General features: G+C 42.4%; 1 protein-coding gene across 6 annotated transcripts in view; it reads left to right on the top strand.

Annotated features, from left to right (window-relative positions):
• Nucleotides 1-2,056: 2,056 nt before the first annotated feature.
• The window catches only part of AGFG1 (ArfGAP with FG repeats 1), a 75,737-nt gene continuing 62,903 nt past the window's right edge, over nucleotides 2,057-14,890 (top strand). For 3 of the 6 annotated variants that reach the window (XM_054722891.1, XM_054722890.1, XM_054722889.1), the window contains exons 1-2: nucleotides 2,058-2,502; nucleotides 14,245-14,338. In XM_054722891.1, coding sequence (XP_054578866.1) covers nucleotides 2,336-2,502; nucleotides 14,245-14,338 — 261 coding nt within the window. In that variant the 5' untranslated portion in view covers nucleotides 2,058-2,335. Of the gene's footprint in view, nucleotides 2,503-14,244; nucleotides 14,339-14,890 lie in introns of all 6 variants that reach the window. The other 3 variants (XM_054722888.1, XM_054722887.1, XM_054722892.1) reach the window with 2 other exon arrangements.

The following is a 14,890-nucleotide window of genomic DNA, read 5'->3' as shown; positions in this document are numbered from 1 at the left end:
GGCATTTATCAGATGATAGACCACGGAGAGATGAACAAGCCAAAAACATACAAATGACAAGTGAGCTTTGTAAGTATAGAAACAAAGAAGTAAGCCACTGGCTGTTTGGTAAGTGGATGTGTTGGTGTTGAGTAAGTGACTGCCAGTATCTTATATTTAGCCAGAGTGGGGCTGGTAGATCAGTCCAGAATTGGACATTTCTCATTTCCTAAATAGCCCAGGGCCCTGCTACAGTGACATTCCAGTTGACCGTAAGTCAAGGGTGTTGCCCAAAAGACTCAAGAATCAACTTTAAGAGGCTCTTGTTGGCCAGTGATAAGACAATGTGAGCACCAAGGATTTGACACACATCAAATAGGATGAAATTCTTGAGTTTATAATGACAATGAAAAAAATGTTAATCACTATTGCAAGGTGATATGAAACCAATATGAAACCTGGATTCTAATCCTACTTTCGCATTCACCGGCTGAGTGACTTGGAAACTTCCCTCTCTGGTTCTGAGGGGCAGGAAGGGTTTCTAACATCCTGCAGGCTGTGGATTCTTACAATGATTAAGAGATTTGGGTCCTACAGCCTGACTGTCTGGATTGGAATCTTAGTTTTCCCATATGTATCCTTGGGATATACACTGAGTGGCCAGATTATTATGATCTCTGAACACATAATAATCTGGCCACTCAGAGTGTGTGTGTGTGTGTGTGTGTGTGTGTGTGTGTGTGTGTATTAGAGGCCCGGTGCATGAATTCGTGCATGGGTGGGGTCCGGCCAGCCTGGCCAGGGGGAGGAGACATGGGCAGTTGGCCGGCCTGCCTGTTGGTTGAACTCCTGGTTGAGGGGACAATTTGCATATTAGCCTTTTATTGTATAGGATATACACTGAGTGGCCAGATTATTATGCGTTCAAAGATCATAATAATCTGACCACTCAGTGTATATCTAGATTTTGTAAAATGTAAAGAATGCTTACTTTAAAGGGTTCCTGTACTGAATGCAATCTATAAACATTGAACCCATAGCCTCTGGCTCAGTGAGGGTGAGCTGTTTGGAGCCTAAAGGTAGATTTCTAGATAACACATAGTAAACGCCAAATAAGAAGCAGGATTTCAAATAGCTAGAAGAGTGAAGAAAACACCTCACAGCAAATTTATGGAGAGTAACTTTCCAGGAAGGTGGGCTGCAACCTTAAATTGGTTGATTGGGCTGAGGGTAGTTGCCTTCCATGGAGGCAGGTGTGATGCAGCCTTCCAAGTGGTTCTCAGCTTGGTTGATTTCATCTCCTTCTCCCACGGTTCCCCATTTGGCAATGTCTGGGGGTTTTTGGTTGCCACAACTGTGGGAGAGGTTCTCCAGGCATCTAGTGGGTAAAGGACAGAGCTGCTGCATAGACCTCCCACACATCAAAAATGACCCAGCTCAAATGTCAATAGTGGCAAGTTTAGAAACCCTGATATAGAGAGAACAGCAAGGGTAAGGGTCCTGAGCCAGAAGGGAGTTTGCTGTGGTCAGGATGCAAGTGGAAATCCAGTGTAGCTGAGTTAACCAGGAGTAAGTGATGGAGGCTGGGCTAGAAGATAGAATGCATTTTAGGGCACAATGTGGAACCTGGAATTATCTCCAAAGCAGTGAGCAGCTCTTTAAGAGTTTTAACCCATGTAATGCGCGATGTACATCTAAGAACTTAAATAAATATATATATATTTTTTATTTCAGAGAGGAAAGGAGAGGGAGAAACATCAATGATGAGAGAATCATTGGTTGGCTGCCTCCTGCACGCCCCCTACTGGGGGTCGAGCCCACAACCCCGGGATGTACCCTTGACCGGAATCGAACCCAGAATCCTTCAGCCTGCAGGCGGACGCTCTATCCACTGAGCCGGCCCGGCTAAGGCAAATACTGTGTATTATCATCATCCCTTGTCTATGCTCCCCACTTGGCCCCAGCCAGAATCCGGGTCTCAGCGTGGCCGCAGTGACTCCTCCCGGCCAGCAGGGGGCGCCAGCCGCACTTGGCGTCCGGCCGCTCGGGGCGGGCCTCCTCTTGCCGTCCCCCTCTCTCGTCTTCTCCCTTCTGGAGAAGTCGGGAAGGTGGCAGCGGCGGCGGCGGCGGTTGTCCCGGCCGGGCCGGTTGGTGTGGCCGGTCAGTCCGCGCTTCTCAGCGCCCGCGCCGCGCCCAGCCCAGTGGACTCGAGCGGCGGCGGCGGCCGGCCCGGTGCGGGGCGCGCGCTGACGGAGGGCGGCGGCCGCGGCCAGGGCGGCCCGTGGGAGCGCGGGCCCCCGGCGCAGCGCCGCCCGGCTCCCGGCCCTGCCGGCCTGCTCCCCCGGGCGCCGCGACCATGGCGGCCAGCGCCAAGCGGAAGCAGGAGGAGAAGCACCTGAAGATGCTGCGGGACATGACCGGCCTCCCGCACAACCGAAAGTGCTTCGACTGCGACCAGCGCGGCCCCACCTACGTGAACATGACGGTGGGCTCCTTCGTCTGTACCTCCTGCTCCGGCAGCCTGTGAGTGGGGCGGCGGCGGCGGCGTGGGGAGAGGCCCGCCGGGCCGGGGTGGGGGCTCCGGGCGGCCGGGGCGGCCGTTGGGGCGCGGGCGGGCGGGCGGGTGGGCGGCCGAGGCCGGCCGCTGAGATGCGCTCGGCCCCGGCTCCGGGCTGGGATGAGCTTTCGCTTTCGCCGGGCGAGGGTCCAGGCTCGTGCAGCCTCCGGGGTTGGGGCGTGGGCGGGCTGCGGGCGGGGGAGGACGGGGCGCCCGGGGCGAGCATCTCTGGCCCCCGCGGAGCCGCCGCCTCCGGGTCCCGGCCCCTGGGGGCGCTGACCGGTGCCGCCGTGGTGGGGGAAGGCCGGGGGAGAGGAGCCGGAGAGGGCGTGCTGGTCCTTAGGTGCCCCGCCCCTCGGCGGCGGGCGGGCGGGCGGGCGGGCGGCCCGGCGAGGCACCTGCAGGCGCCGCTGGAGTGGGTTGTGGGGAGCTGGGGGTGGGAGCGGCCGGGAGGGCGCCTCGCCTGGGCTTCCCCCCGCGGGTCCAGAGCCCCCGAGTCCCTGGGAGAAAGCTGGCACTTTAGAAATAGTCACAAGATGGAAATGTCCTGACGGCACAGGCGTGAATCCCGAGGGAAAAGTTCGGGAGGCTTATTTCGGGCGAGGGAGGAGAGAGGAGCAGATGTGAGGTGGAAGGGGTGTGAGCGTCAGGGTCCAAAGAGCGAACTGAGGAGTTTGGGGAAAGTTTCAATGGAAAGAAGGCATTGGCCAGGAGCTGTGTCATTCCAGACGTGGTGGTGGGATCCGCGCGGTTTCCCTACCAATGCCCGAGTGCCCTGGCTGTGCACGGGACCGGGCAGAGGCGGAGAGGCGGCATTGTTGAAGGAGAACGGGGGCCACCGTCTTGACTTACTGGGGCGGGTGGTATTTGTTTATCTTTGCTTCGGGAAGCTTTATTTTGGTAAGGTTTTTGTTGCTGGGACATTTCTTTTTGGAAAGTTTGCAGATGGTTTGGGAACTGATCCGTTGCTTTTATGCAGTAATTATGTATAGATTCAAAGTAAGTTAATGGACGAAGTAGGGCTTACTAAATGCTAAGAGCTTTATTGTTCCAAAACACCTAGTTTTTTTCATTTGTACTGTTCTTTCAAATAATTTAGTTACTCCCCTCTCTCCAACTTAAACACACACACACACACACAACCTTTGTAATATTAATACTGAGACAAAGTACATGGCATATGAGAAAACATATTTGGAAAATGCAGGACATATCCAGTAGTGTACGATTTACTTTTTTTTTTTTTTTTTTTAAGTTGGGCACAAAGAGGCATTATTAGTCTTCTAAGACTGTTATTTCTTCAACAAACATTTACTGGTGCCTCGTAGGTTCTGTGTGAAGGTGTGGGGTGTTCTTATAAATACAGCCAAGTTCTTGTTCTTTTGGTGCTTACATTCTAGTGGGGGAAATGGTAATTAGATGAGAAAAATGTCAGGGGTAAGTATGCACTGAAATAGTATGATAGGAGAGACCGCCTCTGAGAGTTACTTTCAGATTGTAGTCAGGGAAGCATGGTAGAGCTAGGGTGGTATCTGAGATTGTCTGGTTCATGATTGTCACTTACAAATAGTTAAGTGACACGTTGGGCAACTTTGGTTCTAAAAATGAAGTCAGTAGTCCAATTTTTTTTAAGTGTATTTGACATTTATTATGTGCGTAATAAGTATGTCTTTTACTAAACACAAGGTCCTGTGATATATTTTAAGTATTTGGTTTGAAAAATATATGTATTTACTCTTCTGGATTTTGACATTTCTTTGTAGCCCTTTATAAGTATAGTGGGGAACATTTAATTTATTGAAGCAAATGCATAATATCAAGAAATATTTACAAATTTCTTTCTAGAGTCCATGTCTCAAGAAGCATTCTATATAAAAGTATACCTCAGTGTGATGACAATTGTTTATTTTAGTGGGGTTTAATCTATAATAGATAGTGCTTCAGATCTCTGTTTAGTGGTGATTCCACACGTATTTATTGGTCACTTGGCCTGTGTCAGACATTATGGGAGATATTGGTGTTAGGTGGATCCTCCTATCCTTAAGGGGCTTGCATTCTAAGAAAAAACGTTTAGTTATAATACATTATAACATTTCCTTTCTTTGAATGAGCTACCCATGAAATATGTAAATGGTAGAGAAAATTTCATAGAGGACTTGATGCCTGAGCAAACACCTTCAAATCCAAGATCCATTTGGCAGGTAGTTCATGGAGTTGAAAGAACAGGTATTTATGAGCTATATAAACCTGGTTTTGAATCCTGGCTCCACTACTAGCTATGTGGTATTGAGAATGCCACTCAGTCTCTTTGAACTTGAGTTTCCTCATCTATGAAATGGTTTGCCCTGTAGGTTTTGGATGTAGATTAGGTTTCAATATTTGAAATAATGTGTCTAACATTTCATACAATGTCTGGTTCATGATAGATGCTCAATAAATGAGAGGCATTGTTAACAAGGTGGAGAGGACATTTCCCAGGTAGGAAACAATATATGAAAGACATCAAAATGAGAATAACTATAAAAATCAGTTTTGATTTTTTAGATATAACTCAGATTGGTTTAAAAATATGAAGGGGATTATTGTTTGGTTTTAAGTAAGACTTTATCCAATGGCTTAATGAGGTTGCCTAGATTTCCCTTGTCCAAAGATGGCTGCCTCCAGCTCCCGAAGCTGCATAATGTCCTTCCAGCTTGTCTGGATATTCTGCAGTTCACTCCTGGTTAGCTTGAACCAGTGCCTTTATTGGACACCTGTTCTATGCTGACTTCTTTGGAACTACGAGGATCCCCAAATAGAATTCCCAAGTCAGAAATCTGGTATTCTTGGGAAGGAGGGAATGGATGCTGGATCAAATGTCTACTGCAGAAATATTGAAGGGACAGTAAGCTTCTGAGGATTTTTTTTCTTTCAAAATCAATAATGCAGGAAAATAATTTAAGGGTAACGTAACTATTGAATTTAATAATAATTAAATATTTATTATTTAGGTGACATGGCATAATGGAAAGAATGTGAATTTTGAAGTCAGATTTCTTACACCTCCACTAGCTTTATGACTTAGGGCAAGTATTAGCCAGACCATAATGTGTGCAGATTGGCCTAGAGCCATCCTCTCAGCCTCAGTTTCTTCATTCGTGTTAAGATGATAGAAGGTTGCTATGAGGATGAAATGGTACAATTCTTAAAATATTCATTGAACGCATACTAAATGTGAGGGCAGGGCTTAAGTAGTAGATATAAAACGGGTGGGCAAAAGACGGATACTATATGGGAAATCCTATAAAATAAAAGGCTAATAATAAGAGGCTAATATGCAAATTGACCGAACAGTGGAACGACCGGTCGCTATGACGTGCACTGACAACCAGAGGGCAGACACTCAATGCAGGAGCTGCCCCCTGGTGGTCAGTGTACTCCCACAAGGGGGAGCGCCGCTCAGCCAGAAGCTTGGCTCATGGCTGGCAAACGCAGCAGGTGATGGGAGCCTCTCCCGCCTCCACAGCAGTCAGACATCCCCCGAGGGCTCCCAGACTGTGAGAGGGCGCAGGCTGGGCTGAGGGATGCCCCCAAGTGCACAAATTTCATGCACCAGGCCTTTAGTAATATAATTATCCTATCTAATAAAAGAGTAATATGCAGATTAACCATCACTCCACCACAACCACAAGCCACGCCCACCAGCCAATCAGGAGTGAGTATGCAAATTAACCCAACCAAGATGGCGAGAGCAGGAGGGAGGCTTGGGTTTCCCCGGCGATGGAGGAAGCCAAGCTTTCCTCACACCCTGGCCGGCCCACGCTTCCGCTTAAGGCTACAAAGTTGCAATTATAGAAGATAAGTAAATCTCAACAAATATGGCGGCAACCATGGAGCTGGAGAGAGCAGGAGGCTAGGGTTGCCCCCGGCGATGGAGGAAGTCAAGCCTCTGCAGCCCTGCCCGGCCTAGGCCTCCCACTCCAGGCTACAAAGTTTCAATTATAGAAGATAAATAAATCCCCACAGAAATGGCTGCCGCCACGGAGTGAGCAGAAGGCTTGGCTCCGCTCCAGGCTACAAATTTTCAATTGTAGAAGATAAATAAATCCCAGATACCAGGGCCTCCGCTTGGGTCGCCAGGGGGCCGTGGCCAGCCTGCAAACCACCACAGGCCCTTCTCCCAGGCCGCCCCATGCCCCAAGGGAACCCCCACCCTGATCCGGGATACCCTTCAGGGCAAACCAGCTAGCCCCCACCCATGCACCAGGCCTCTATCCTATCTAATAAAAGAGTATTATGCAAATTGACCATCACTCCGACACACAAGATGGCTGCCCCCATGTGGACACAAGATGGCCACCACAAGATGGCCAGCAGGGGAGGGCAGTTGGGAGGGACCAGGCCTGCAAGGGAGGGCAGTTGGGGGCGATCAAGCCTGCAGGGGAGGGCAGTTAGGAGTGACCAGGCCGGCAGAGGAGGGAAGTTGGGGGCAAACAGGCTGGCAGGGGAGCAGTTAGACATCAATCAGGCTAGCATGGGAGTGGTTAGGGGGTGATCAGGCTGGCAGGCAGAAGTGGTTAGGGGCAATCAGGAAGGCAGGCAAGCGAGCAGTTGGGAGCCAGCAGTCCTGGATTGTGAGAGGGCAGTCAGACATCCCTTGAGGGGTCCCAGATTGGAGAGGGTGTAGGCAGGGCTGAGGGACACCCCCCCACTCCCATGCACGAATTTCGTGCACCGGGCCTCTAGTCTATATATATAAAAGGCCTGTTGCCATAACGCTGTGATGCCCAACAATTGGACTCACCAGGAGGTGCATTGATGGGGTCCCTTGGCGGTGCTGGCGGCCGGGGCTCTGGGTCCCGTGGTACCAGCAGGCGGGACTCTTCTCTTGGTCCTGCAGCGTCGGCGGGTGGGGCTCTGCTCTAGGTCGCGACAGCGGGCTACTCGCGCACAATTTCGTGAGTACTGGGCCTCTAGTTAGTAAATAATAATACAAGAAAACTGTGTTTCGTGTACTCACAAGTCTAAACCTGCTTTTGCCCAGCCCTGTATATTAAAGAGGGCATGCTAGCTGCCATTCAGAAACCTTGATGTGTCTAGAAAATGCCAATACACAGTAAATGGTGTATACTATCAGAATTCTAAACTTTTAAGATAGTCACATCTTTCATCATTAATTTAACAATATCTTTGTTTAAATAAATTAAATACTAATATTACTAGACTCAGCTAGTATTTTCTTTATTTTCAGAGGGCTGTCCTGTATTCGTGTATGATGTTTATTCAGAGTACATAATTCATTTCAGATTGTGAAACTTGAAAATAGACTTTAGATTTAGATATAGCTAAACTGTTCTTTATTGAGGCAGAATGGAGTGATGTAGCAGATTGATTTGTCACTGTCAGGTTCTATCAACAGAAATACTTCTATTACAACCAATAATAAAACATTGCCTTCCAGTAAAATACTTAATTTTAGACCAAATTGTTTGTTTTGTGTAGACTAACATTAGTATAATCAGTGAATAATATAAGAATTGTTCTATCCTTAAAAAATGATTCATAGCCCTGGCAGGTGTTGTTCAATGGTTAGAGTGTCAGCCTGTGAACTGGAGGGTCTCGAGTTCGATTCCCAGTCAAGGGCACTACCTGGGCTGTGAGTTCATTCCCTAGCCTTGTTCAGGAGCATGCAGGAGGCAACCAATTGATGTGTCTCTCTCACATGGAAGTTTCTCTCTCCCTTCCACTTTCTGTTAATGAGAAAAATATCCTAGAGTGCGGCTTAACAAAAAAGTTATTCATTAATCTTTCAGAAAGTGTTTAGATAAAATAAAAAATAACATTTGAGAAATATATACTTTGTTTTGTTTCTCTTAATACCAGCTATTTTATGTGGACAGTACATTTAATCTTGGAATTTTACTGGTGGATAAATGTAGCTGGTTATTAATTTTGTGTGCATTTTGATTTATGGTGAATCTTGCAAGAATATTAACTTTTTAAAATTAAAGTTGAACAGATGAAGAGGCATTTTACTTATTTTTATATAGTTACTAGAGGCCCAATGCATGAAAATTTGTGCAAGAGTAGGCCTTCCTTCTCCCGTCTGCCGGCACTGGCTTCCCTCTGGCACCAGGGGCCTGGGCTTCGCTCCTCTGGCCGCCCGCAGGCACTCGGGACCCAGGCTGGTTTCCCTCGGGCCTCCCGCAGGCACCTGGGACCTGGGCTGGCTTCCCTCCTGCCTGGCTTTGTCAGGAGGGACGTTCGGTCTAATTAGCATATTATCCTTTTATTATTATAGATTATTATCATAGATAGATTAGCATTAGGTTGCAATCAAATATCCTTTAGGAGCTCTGCTTATATATACTATTTAGTTCCTCATGAGGTCATGGTCGGCAGTGACATATCCTTAAATTCCTTTTCACTTAAAAAAAAGTTTTTATTGATTTTAGAGAGAGGGAGAGAGAAACATCAGTGTGAGAGAGAAACATGTATTGGCTGCGTCCATCACATCCTCTACTGGGGATCTAGCCACAACCCAGATATGTGCCCTGACCAGTAATCGAACCCAGTGACCTCTCAGTTCATGGAACGATGCTCAACCAACTGAGCCACTCCTGCCGATCTCCTTTTCACTTTTTTTCAGTACTATAACGTGGTTACATTCAGGGAGATACTTTGACAATGTAGTACAATTTAAATTTACTGTACTAGTAAGTAGGAAAACTATTTGATACATTTTCAGTTGCTAAATTTTGTAGGCTCTATGATGGGGGAAGTAGGAAAATCAGTACAACTAATAATATGAGAAGATATGAAAATTCTTCCTCATTTCTCTCTTCAAATCTTTATCTCTTACTCAATAAATCTTGGTGGCTCGAACTTGGAACACTAACTTAGAACAGTTGTGTTCAGTAGGCATGTATTTCTACAAGAGTGCTAGTATATAGTGAAGAAACTTGATATTTGGGGGAAATGTAAAAAGTCACTCAAGTTTTCTAGGAATGCCTTTTTTTTTTTTATCAGTTAAAGAAAACACCCTATAAGTATATGTTAAGTTTAATATTGACAAGAACTGTTTATTTTTCATTCTTTTTTGTTTAATTTTTAATTCAATTTTTATTTTTATCAAAAGAATACATGCATATAATTTAAAAATAGGAAGGCTTATAGTGAACAGTAATAGACATCTATTACCTTCTTCCATTTCTTATTACTATAGACAGTGATGTTGGACTGTTGTCTGTTTCCTCTTTCTATTTTTGACCCTCCAAACCCCCCAACCTTTGTCTGATTCATTTGGTAATCTTTCAAGGGTTCTGTGGTGGGAATCAACTTCTAGCTGGCTTCTCCCACGTCTGCAGGAGCTTCCGTTTTTAGTTTACTCTGTAGTCAGTTACTGCTGGTATACTAACATTTTATCTTCCAAATTTTGTTATTCACGAGCAATACTGTGCTTTGGGGCTCCTCCCTTGTTCTCTTTGCCAATGTCTCTTTCTCGGTTTAATGCATTTTATGGCTTTGTTGTTATTTCAGAGGGATTTAGAGAGATAGTAAAGACATTCTTGAGTTTTGTCTACTCTTTACTGGAATATCTTAATTAAGTTGTTACTTGAGTATTATTTTCTAGATGCTTGCCTAAGTGTTAAAAGGATGTTACAGTGTAATATTTGTAATTTTCAGAAAAACAAAATAACAGCTGTGTTTTATGCCATGGTGTGTGTATGTGTGTCTATTTTCAGTGTTTTAAAGTTGGGTTCTGGATGATATTAAATAACTAGTATTGGAATAGATTTAAGTGTCAAGTTAACTTTATTACTTTATGCCAACAATAGCAATCCCATAAATTTCCATAGCCTATTGGCAATATTTTACCAGCTTCTCCCCCAGCAGGGGAAAAACAATTTAATAACACTAACTAAATAAGCTTTCTTACTTATTCATCCAGCACACATTGTTATTTGAGATGAACAAATGGGTATTAGCAAGATTGTTTGAAGCATAGTTAAGAGCAGCATACTGGTGGCCATATGGAATGAGTCACACCATCTGGTTGCAGTGATACCTGGGTGGTGGTCGTTAAAACTCCCAACTCCTGGGGATCTGCATATGACTTAATTATACGGTAAAATCATATTGGACTCCACCAGTAGGTGAGTTTGGAAGGTCTTGAAACCAATTAACTGGCAAACATCTTTCAAAATATCAATACTGCTATTATTAAATGAGTCATTATTTAAATTAAACTGGAGACTTAAAATGTGTTTTTTTAGGATTCAGAATGGGTGGTACCTCAGTAGTGGCACTGTAAAAATGATGTGGTATACTTGCTCAACACTTATTCAATAGTTATGACTAATGTCATTACAGTAAAATGTTTTACAAACACTGAATTCACATGACAGCTAGACAAGGTTAGAGAAAAAGGGAAGTAGCATTAGCTTCCAGGAATACACCTTAAAAATAATTAGATAAATAAAAATTCATTTTTGATCAGTTAAAGATTTTGTTCATTAATGATACCTTGTAGGTGGAGATGTTCTGTTAATGAGAAAAAAATTATTTTAATTACTGTAAAAACTTTGGTTACTATAGATATTAATATGGAATCAGGACTACACTGTTTTATTTTTTAAGTTACCATAGAGTAAAATTAACTTTTTTTGTTGTATAGTTCTATGAGTCTTAACAAATAGGTATAGGTTTATGTAACTACCACCATAGTCAGAACATGGCAATGTTCTATCACCCCTCAAGGATTGTCTTAAATCTTGTCTTTCCTCAGTCCTTGGCAATTACTGATCTGTTCTCCAACACTGTAGTTTTTCTTGCTGAGAATGTCATGTAAATGGAATCATAACCTTTTCAGATTGCCTTCTTCACTTAGCATAGTACCTTTAATTTTAAAGCTGACATTATTGCAGATGTCCCACTCTCCCCTCTTTGTCTACTAGTACCTCCACCCTCCCTCCCCTCCCCCTCCCTTGGCCTTCACCACACTGTTGTCCCTGCCCATGGGGTATGCATATATGTTCTTTAGCGAATCCCTGCACCTTCTTTATTCAGTCACCCCACAACTGAATAAAATCCCCGCTCCCCCCACCCCCAGGCATCGGCCAGTCTGTTCCAACTATCCATGCTTGATTCCATTTTGTTTGCCAATGTATTTTGTTCATTAGATTCCACATATTAATGAGATCCTATTTGCCATTCTCTAATAGGCTTATTTTGCTTAGCATAATACTCAACAGGTCCATAGTACCTTTAAGGTTAATCCAGGTTAGTCATTAATGGATTCCAATAGTTTTCATTTCTCCTTATTGCTGAGTAGTATTCCATTGCTTGTGTATTTCCCATTTGAGGGACAATTGAGTTGTTTCCATTTTTTTATGTATATGAATAGACTGGTACAAATATTTATGTACAGATTTTTGGGTGATCATAGATTTTTTTTTAAACCTCCCCTGAGAATATATTTATTGATTTTTAGAGAAAGGAATGGAGGGGGGAGGGAGGAGAGAGAGAGAGAGAGAGAGAGAGAGAGAGAGAGAGAGAGAAACATCACTCCGACCAGGGATTGAACCTGCAACCTACCTATGTGCCATGACTGGGAATCAGACCTGTAACCTTTTGCTGTAGGGGACAACGCTCCAACCAGTGAGCCACCCAGCCAGAGCAGTAATGAATACCTTCTTTAAGCATAAATAGACCTTGTGATATGGTAGGGACTTGATATATGAGTGAATAAGCTGTATACATTGTACTGCTTTCATGATATCACAGCTGTATAAATAACTTAAGAATCAAGGATTTCCTCATCTAACGATTTGAGAAGTATAGGGGTATCATTCTTTGCTCTAAGATTTCTCTCCAAAACATAAAGCCTTGTAATGTTGTTTGACATATTTTCATTAAAAGGTAATTCATTTGCCTTCTCTATTTTTAAAAAGGCTACTTTAAGGGGAGTGGAATGGTAAAGGGTTTACTGGAATAAGGAAGGAGGTATTAGGGAACAAGGAGAGACAAGTGGCTACATGAGAATGGAGGGAGTAGTGGAATTTGAGAGAACAATAATAAGTTTTCCTTAAATTGTTTCGGAGCTAGGTAGGTGTAAATACATATCATAGATGAATAAGTGTCCCTAAAAATGGTGAATTTAGTTTAGTTCTCATGATAAGGATGGAGGTGGAAAACAGTGTCATGCTTTAAATGAATAATAATGATTTTTGTAAATTTTCACTTGGAAATTTGTTATCTTTAAAGCTTTAATTATTGGAAATTGTAAAGTTACTTCAAATTAATTCATACTGTAGTTGTTTCTTTATTGTTAAGGTTGAAAGTTTTACTAGGATGAAATTTCTGTGATCAGTTTCTTCTGCTATGCAATCTCCATTTCTGTTGTGACTTACCACCAAGAGCTTGAAGGAAAATAATTTGTTTAAAATTTAAACCAAACCTAACTCAACACAGAATTCTCTACTGAAATGTGAAGCAGATAAAAAGTGCAATAGAGTGTGCCATCTATATCTGAAAGTTAGAGGGAGAGAAAGAAGGAGCAGGATATGAAGGTTGAGGGGCTCTGTTACTTATGAATTCTCCTTATTGTTTTGATTTAAAATATCATTACATACCATATATAATTACTCAAAAGTGTTTCCAGAATATTTTTGAAAGACTTTTGGTCTGTAATTTTACAGCATTGTTAAATTTCAGTTAGCGTGGATGATTGCAAGATGACTATTCTGTAAGAATATTGATAATCTGCTCTACAACCTGGATTCCAAATGACCCCTTTACCAGAGGACATGACTGCCAAAGTAATTTTATGAAACTTTGTATAAATTACTTTGTTACTTTGCAGAGATTATTTGACCCTTATTCTTCTGGATGGAGTAGCCACTTTGTGATATTTGGACAAAATGTAAATAGATCTTACTCTCTCTGAGCACATTTCTGTTCACTTTTTTATGTGCATGATAAAACATCAAGAAACTCAAGAGATAGCTTCTTAAGGCCGTCTGTACAGAAAAGACATCAAGGTTGTAAAAGATCTTAAAAATCATTTAATCATGTATCTACCTATTTTTTCAATTCCCTTCTCCAGGGGGGGAAGTTTTCTCTTGAACACTTACTGCCTCATGATCTGATTAATAATGTCCCTTATTATCAAACCTCACTTGAATTGATGAAGAGATAGAACTTTATTCTTATTGTTAATAACTTTGCTTCCTTAGGTTAGTTTTATTTTCTAAATTAGCCTCACATTTAAAGATATAGCTATTTGATTAGAGTATTTGTGTAGCTCCATACATAACACATTATCATATTTTCTTTAAAAAATGAAAATATTTAAATAATTACTTTTTAAATTCTTTACTATATGGCTCTCCCACAAATATTGTCTTCTCCCTTCATCAAAACACACTAAAGCACTGTTTGTTTGTGTTTCCTAGAAGTCATATGTTAATAGGTACTATGTGTTTCTAACTAGGTAGTCACTGAATTTATCTCTAAGTATATTATTTAGTGTGGGTCTAGCAAAACTTAGCTTGACATATCTGTTGTGGAGATTAATAGTTTAAAATAATTTTTAAAGATACCTTTAGTTTATGAAATAAAACCATTGTTCCAAGTTTAAATGTGCTAGCTAAAAATGTTTTGCATTGATGTGTAATTTTAAAATTATAGTATATAATAGTAAATGTGTAAAATATTTTCTCTCTTAGGCGAGGGTTAAATCCACCACACAGGGTGAAATCTATCTCCATGACAACATTCACACAACAGGAAATTGAATTTCTACAAAAACATGGAAATGAAGTAAGTGTTTTTACAATTTCAACTTTTTTGTTGGCAGCCATTTTAATAAGATTTAATAAGTTGTTTAGAATGGTGAATTTCACTGTCTAAAAAGAAGTTATTTTTGTATTTTATATTTAGGATTTTAGTATATACTCATTTAATTTATTTAGAATTAATGTTTGCTATCTAAGTACTTTGCTTTAACCTGAGGTGAAATATATATATTTAAAATTCATTACTGATGACTATAAAAGGCATTTTAGAAAATGTCCAGTATTGGAGTAACCGTTAGTCTTTGCTTTAAAAGATTTAAAAAAAAAAAAAAAGAACTTTATGGTGTTATCGTAAACTTTTGTAAGCTTTCACTTGATGTTCCCTCCTTCCTATATACTACATTTTATGTGATGTTTAATGTTATATTGAGCTGGTGCTTAGAAGGGAGGAGGCTGGTAGTTCTGAGGGCACAGCATAGTGTCCTGGGAAACCCAGTAGTGTAAATATTTGGAGAGGAGTGTTGTCTTTCCACTCCGCTTTATTGGGCTTCCAGTAATTCCCTTCTGTTTGTTTGCT

Source organism: Eptesicus fuscus, chromosome 11 (assembly GCF_027574615.1).
Source record: "Eptesicus fuscus isolate TK198812 chromosome 11, DD_ASM_mEF_20220401, whole genome shotgun sequence".
NCBI lineage: Eukaryota > Metazoa > Chordata > Mammalia > Chiroptera > Vespertilionidae > Eptesicus > Eptesicus fuscus.
The sequence above is the reverse complement of the archived record's forward strand: the minus strand, read 5'-3'. Positions and strand labels throughout refer to the sequence as shown.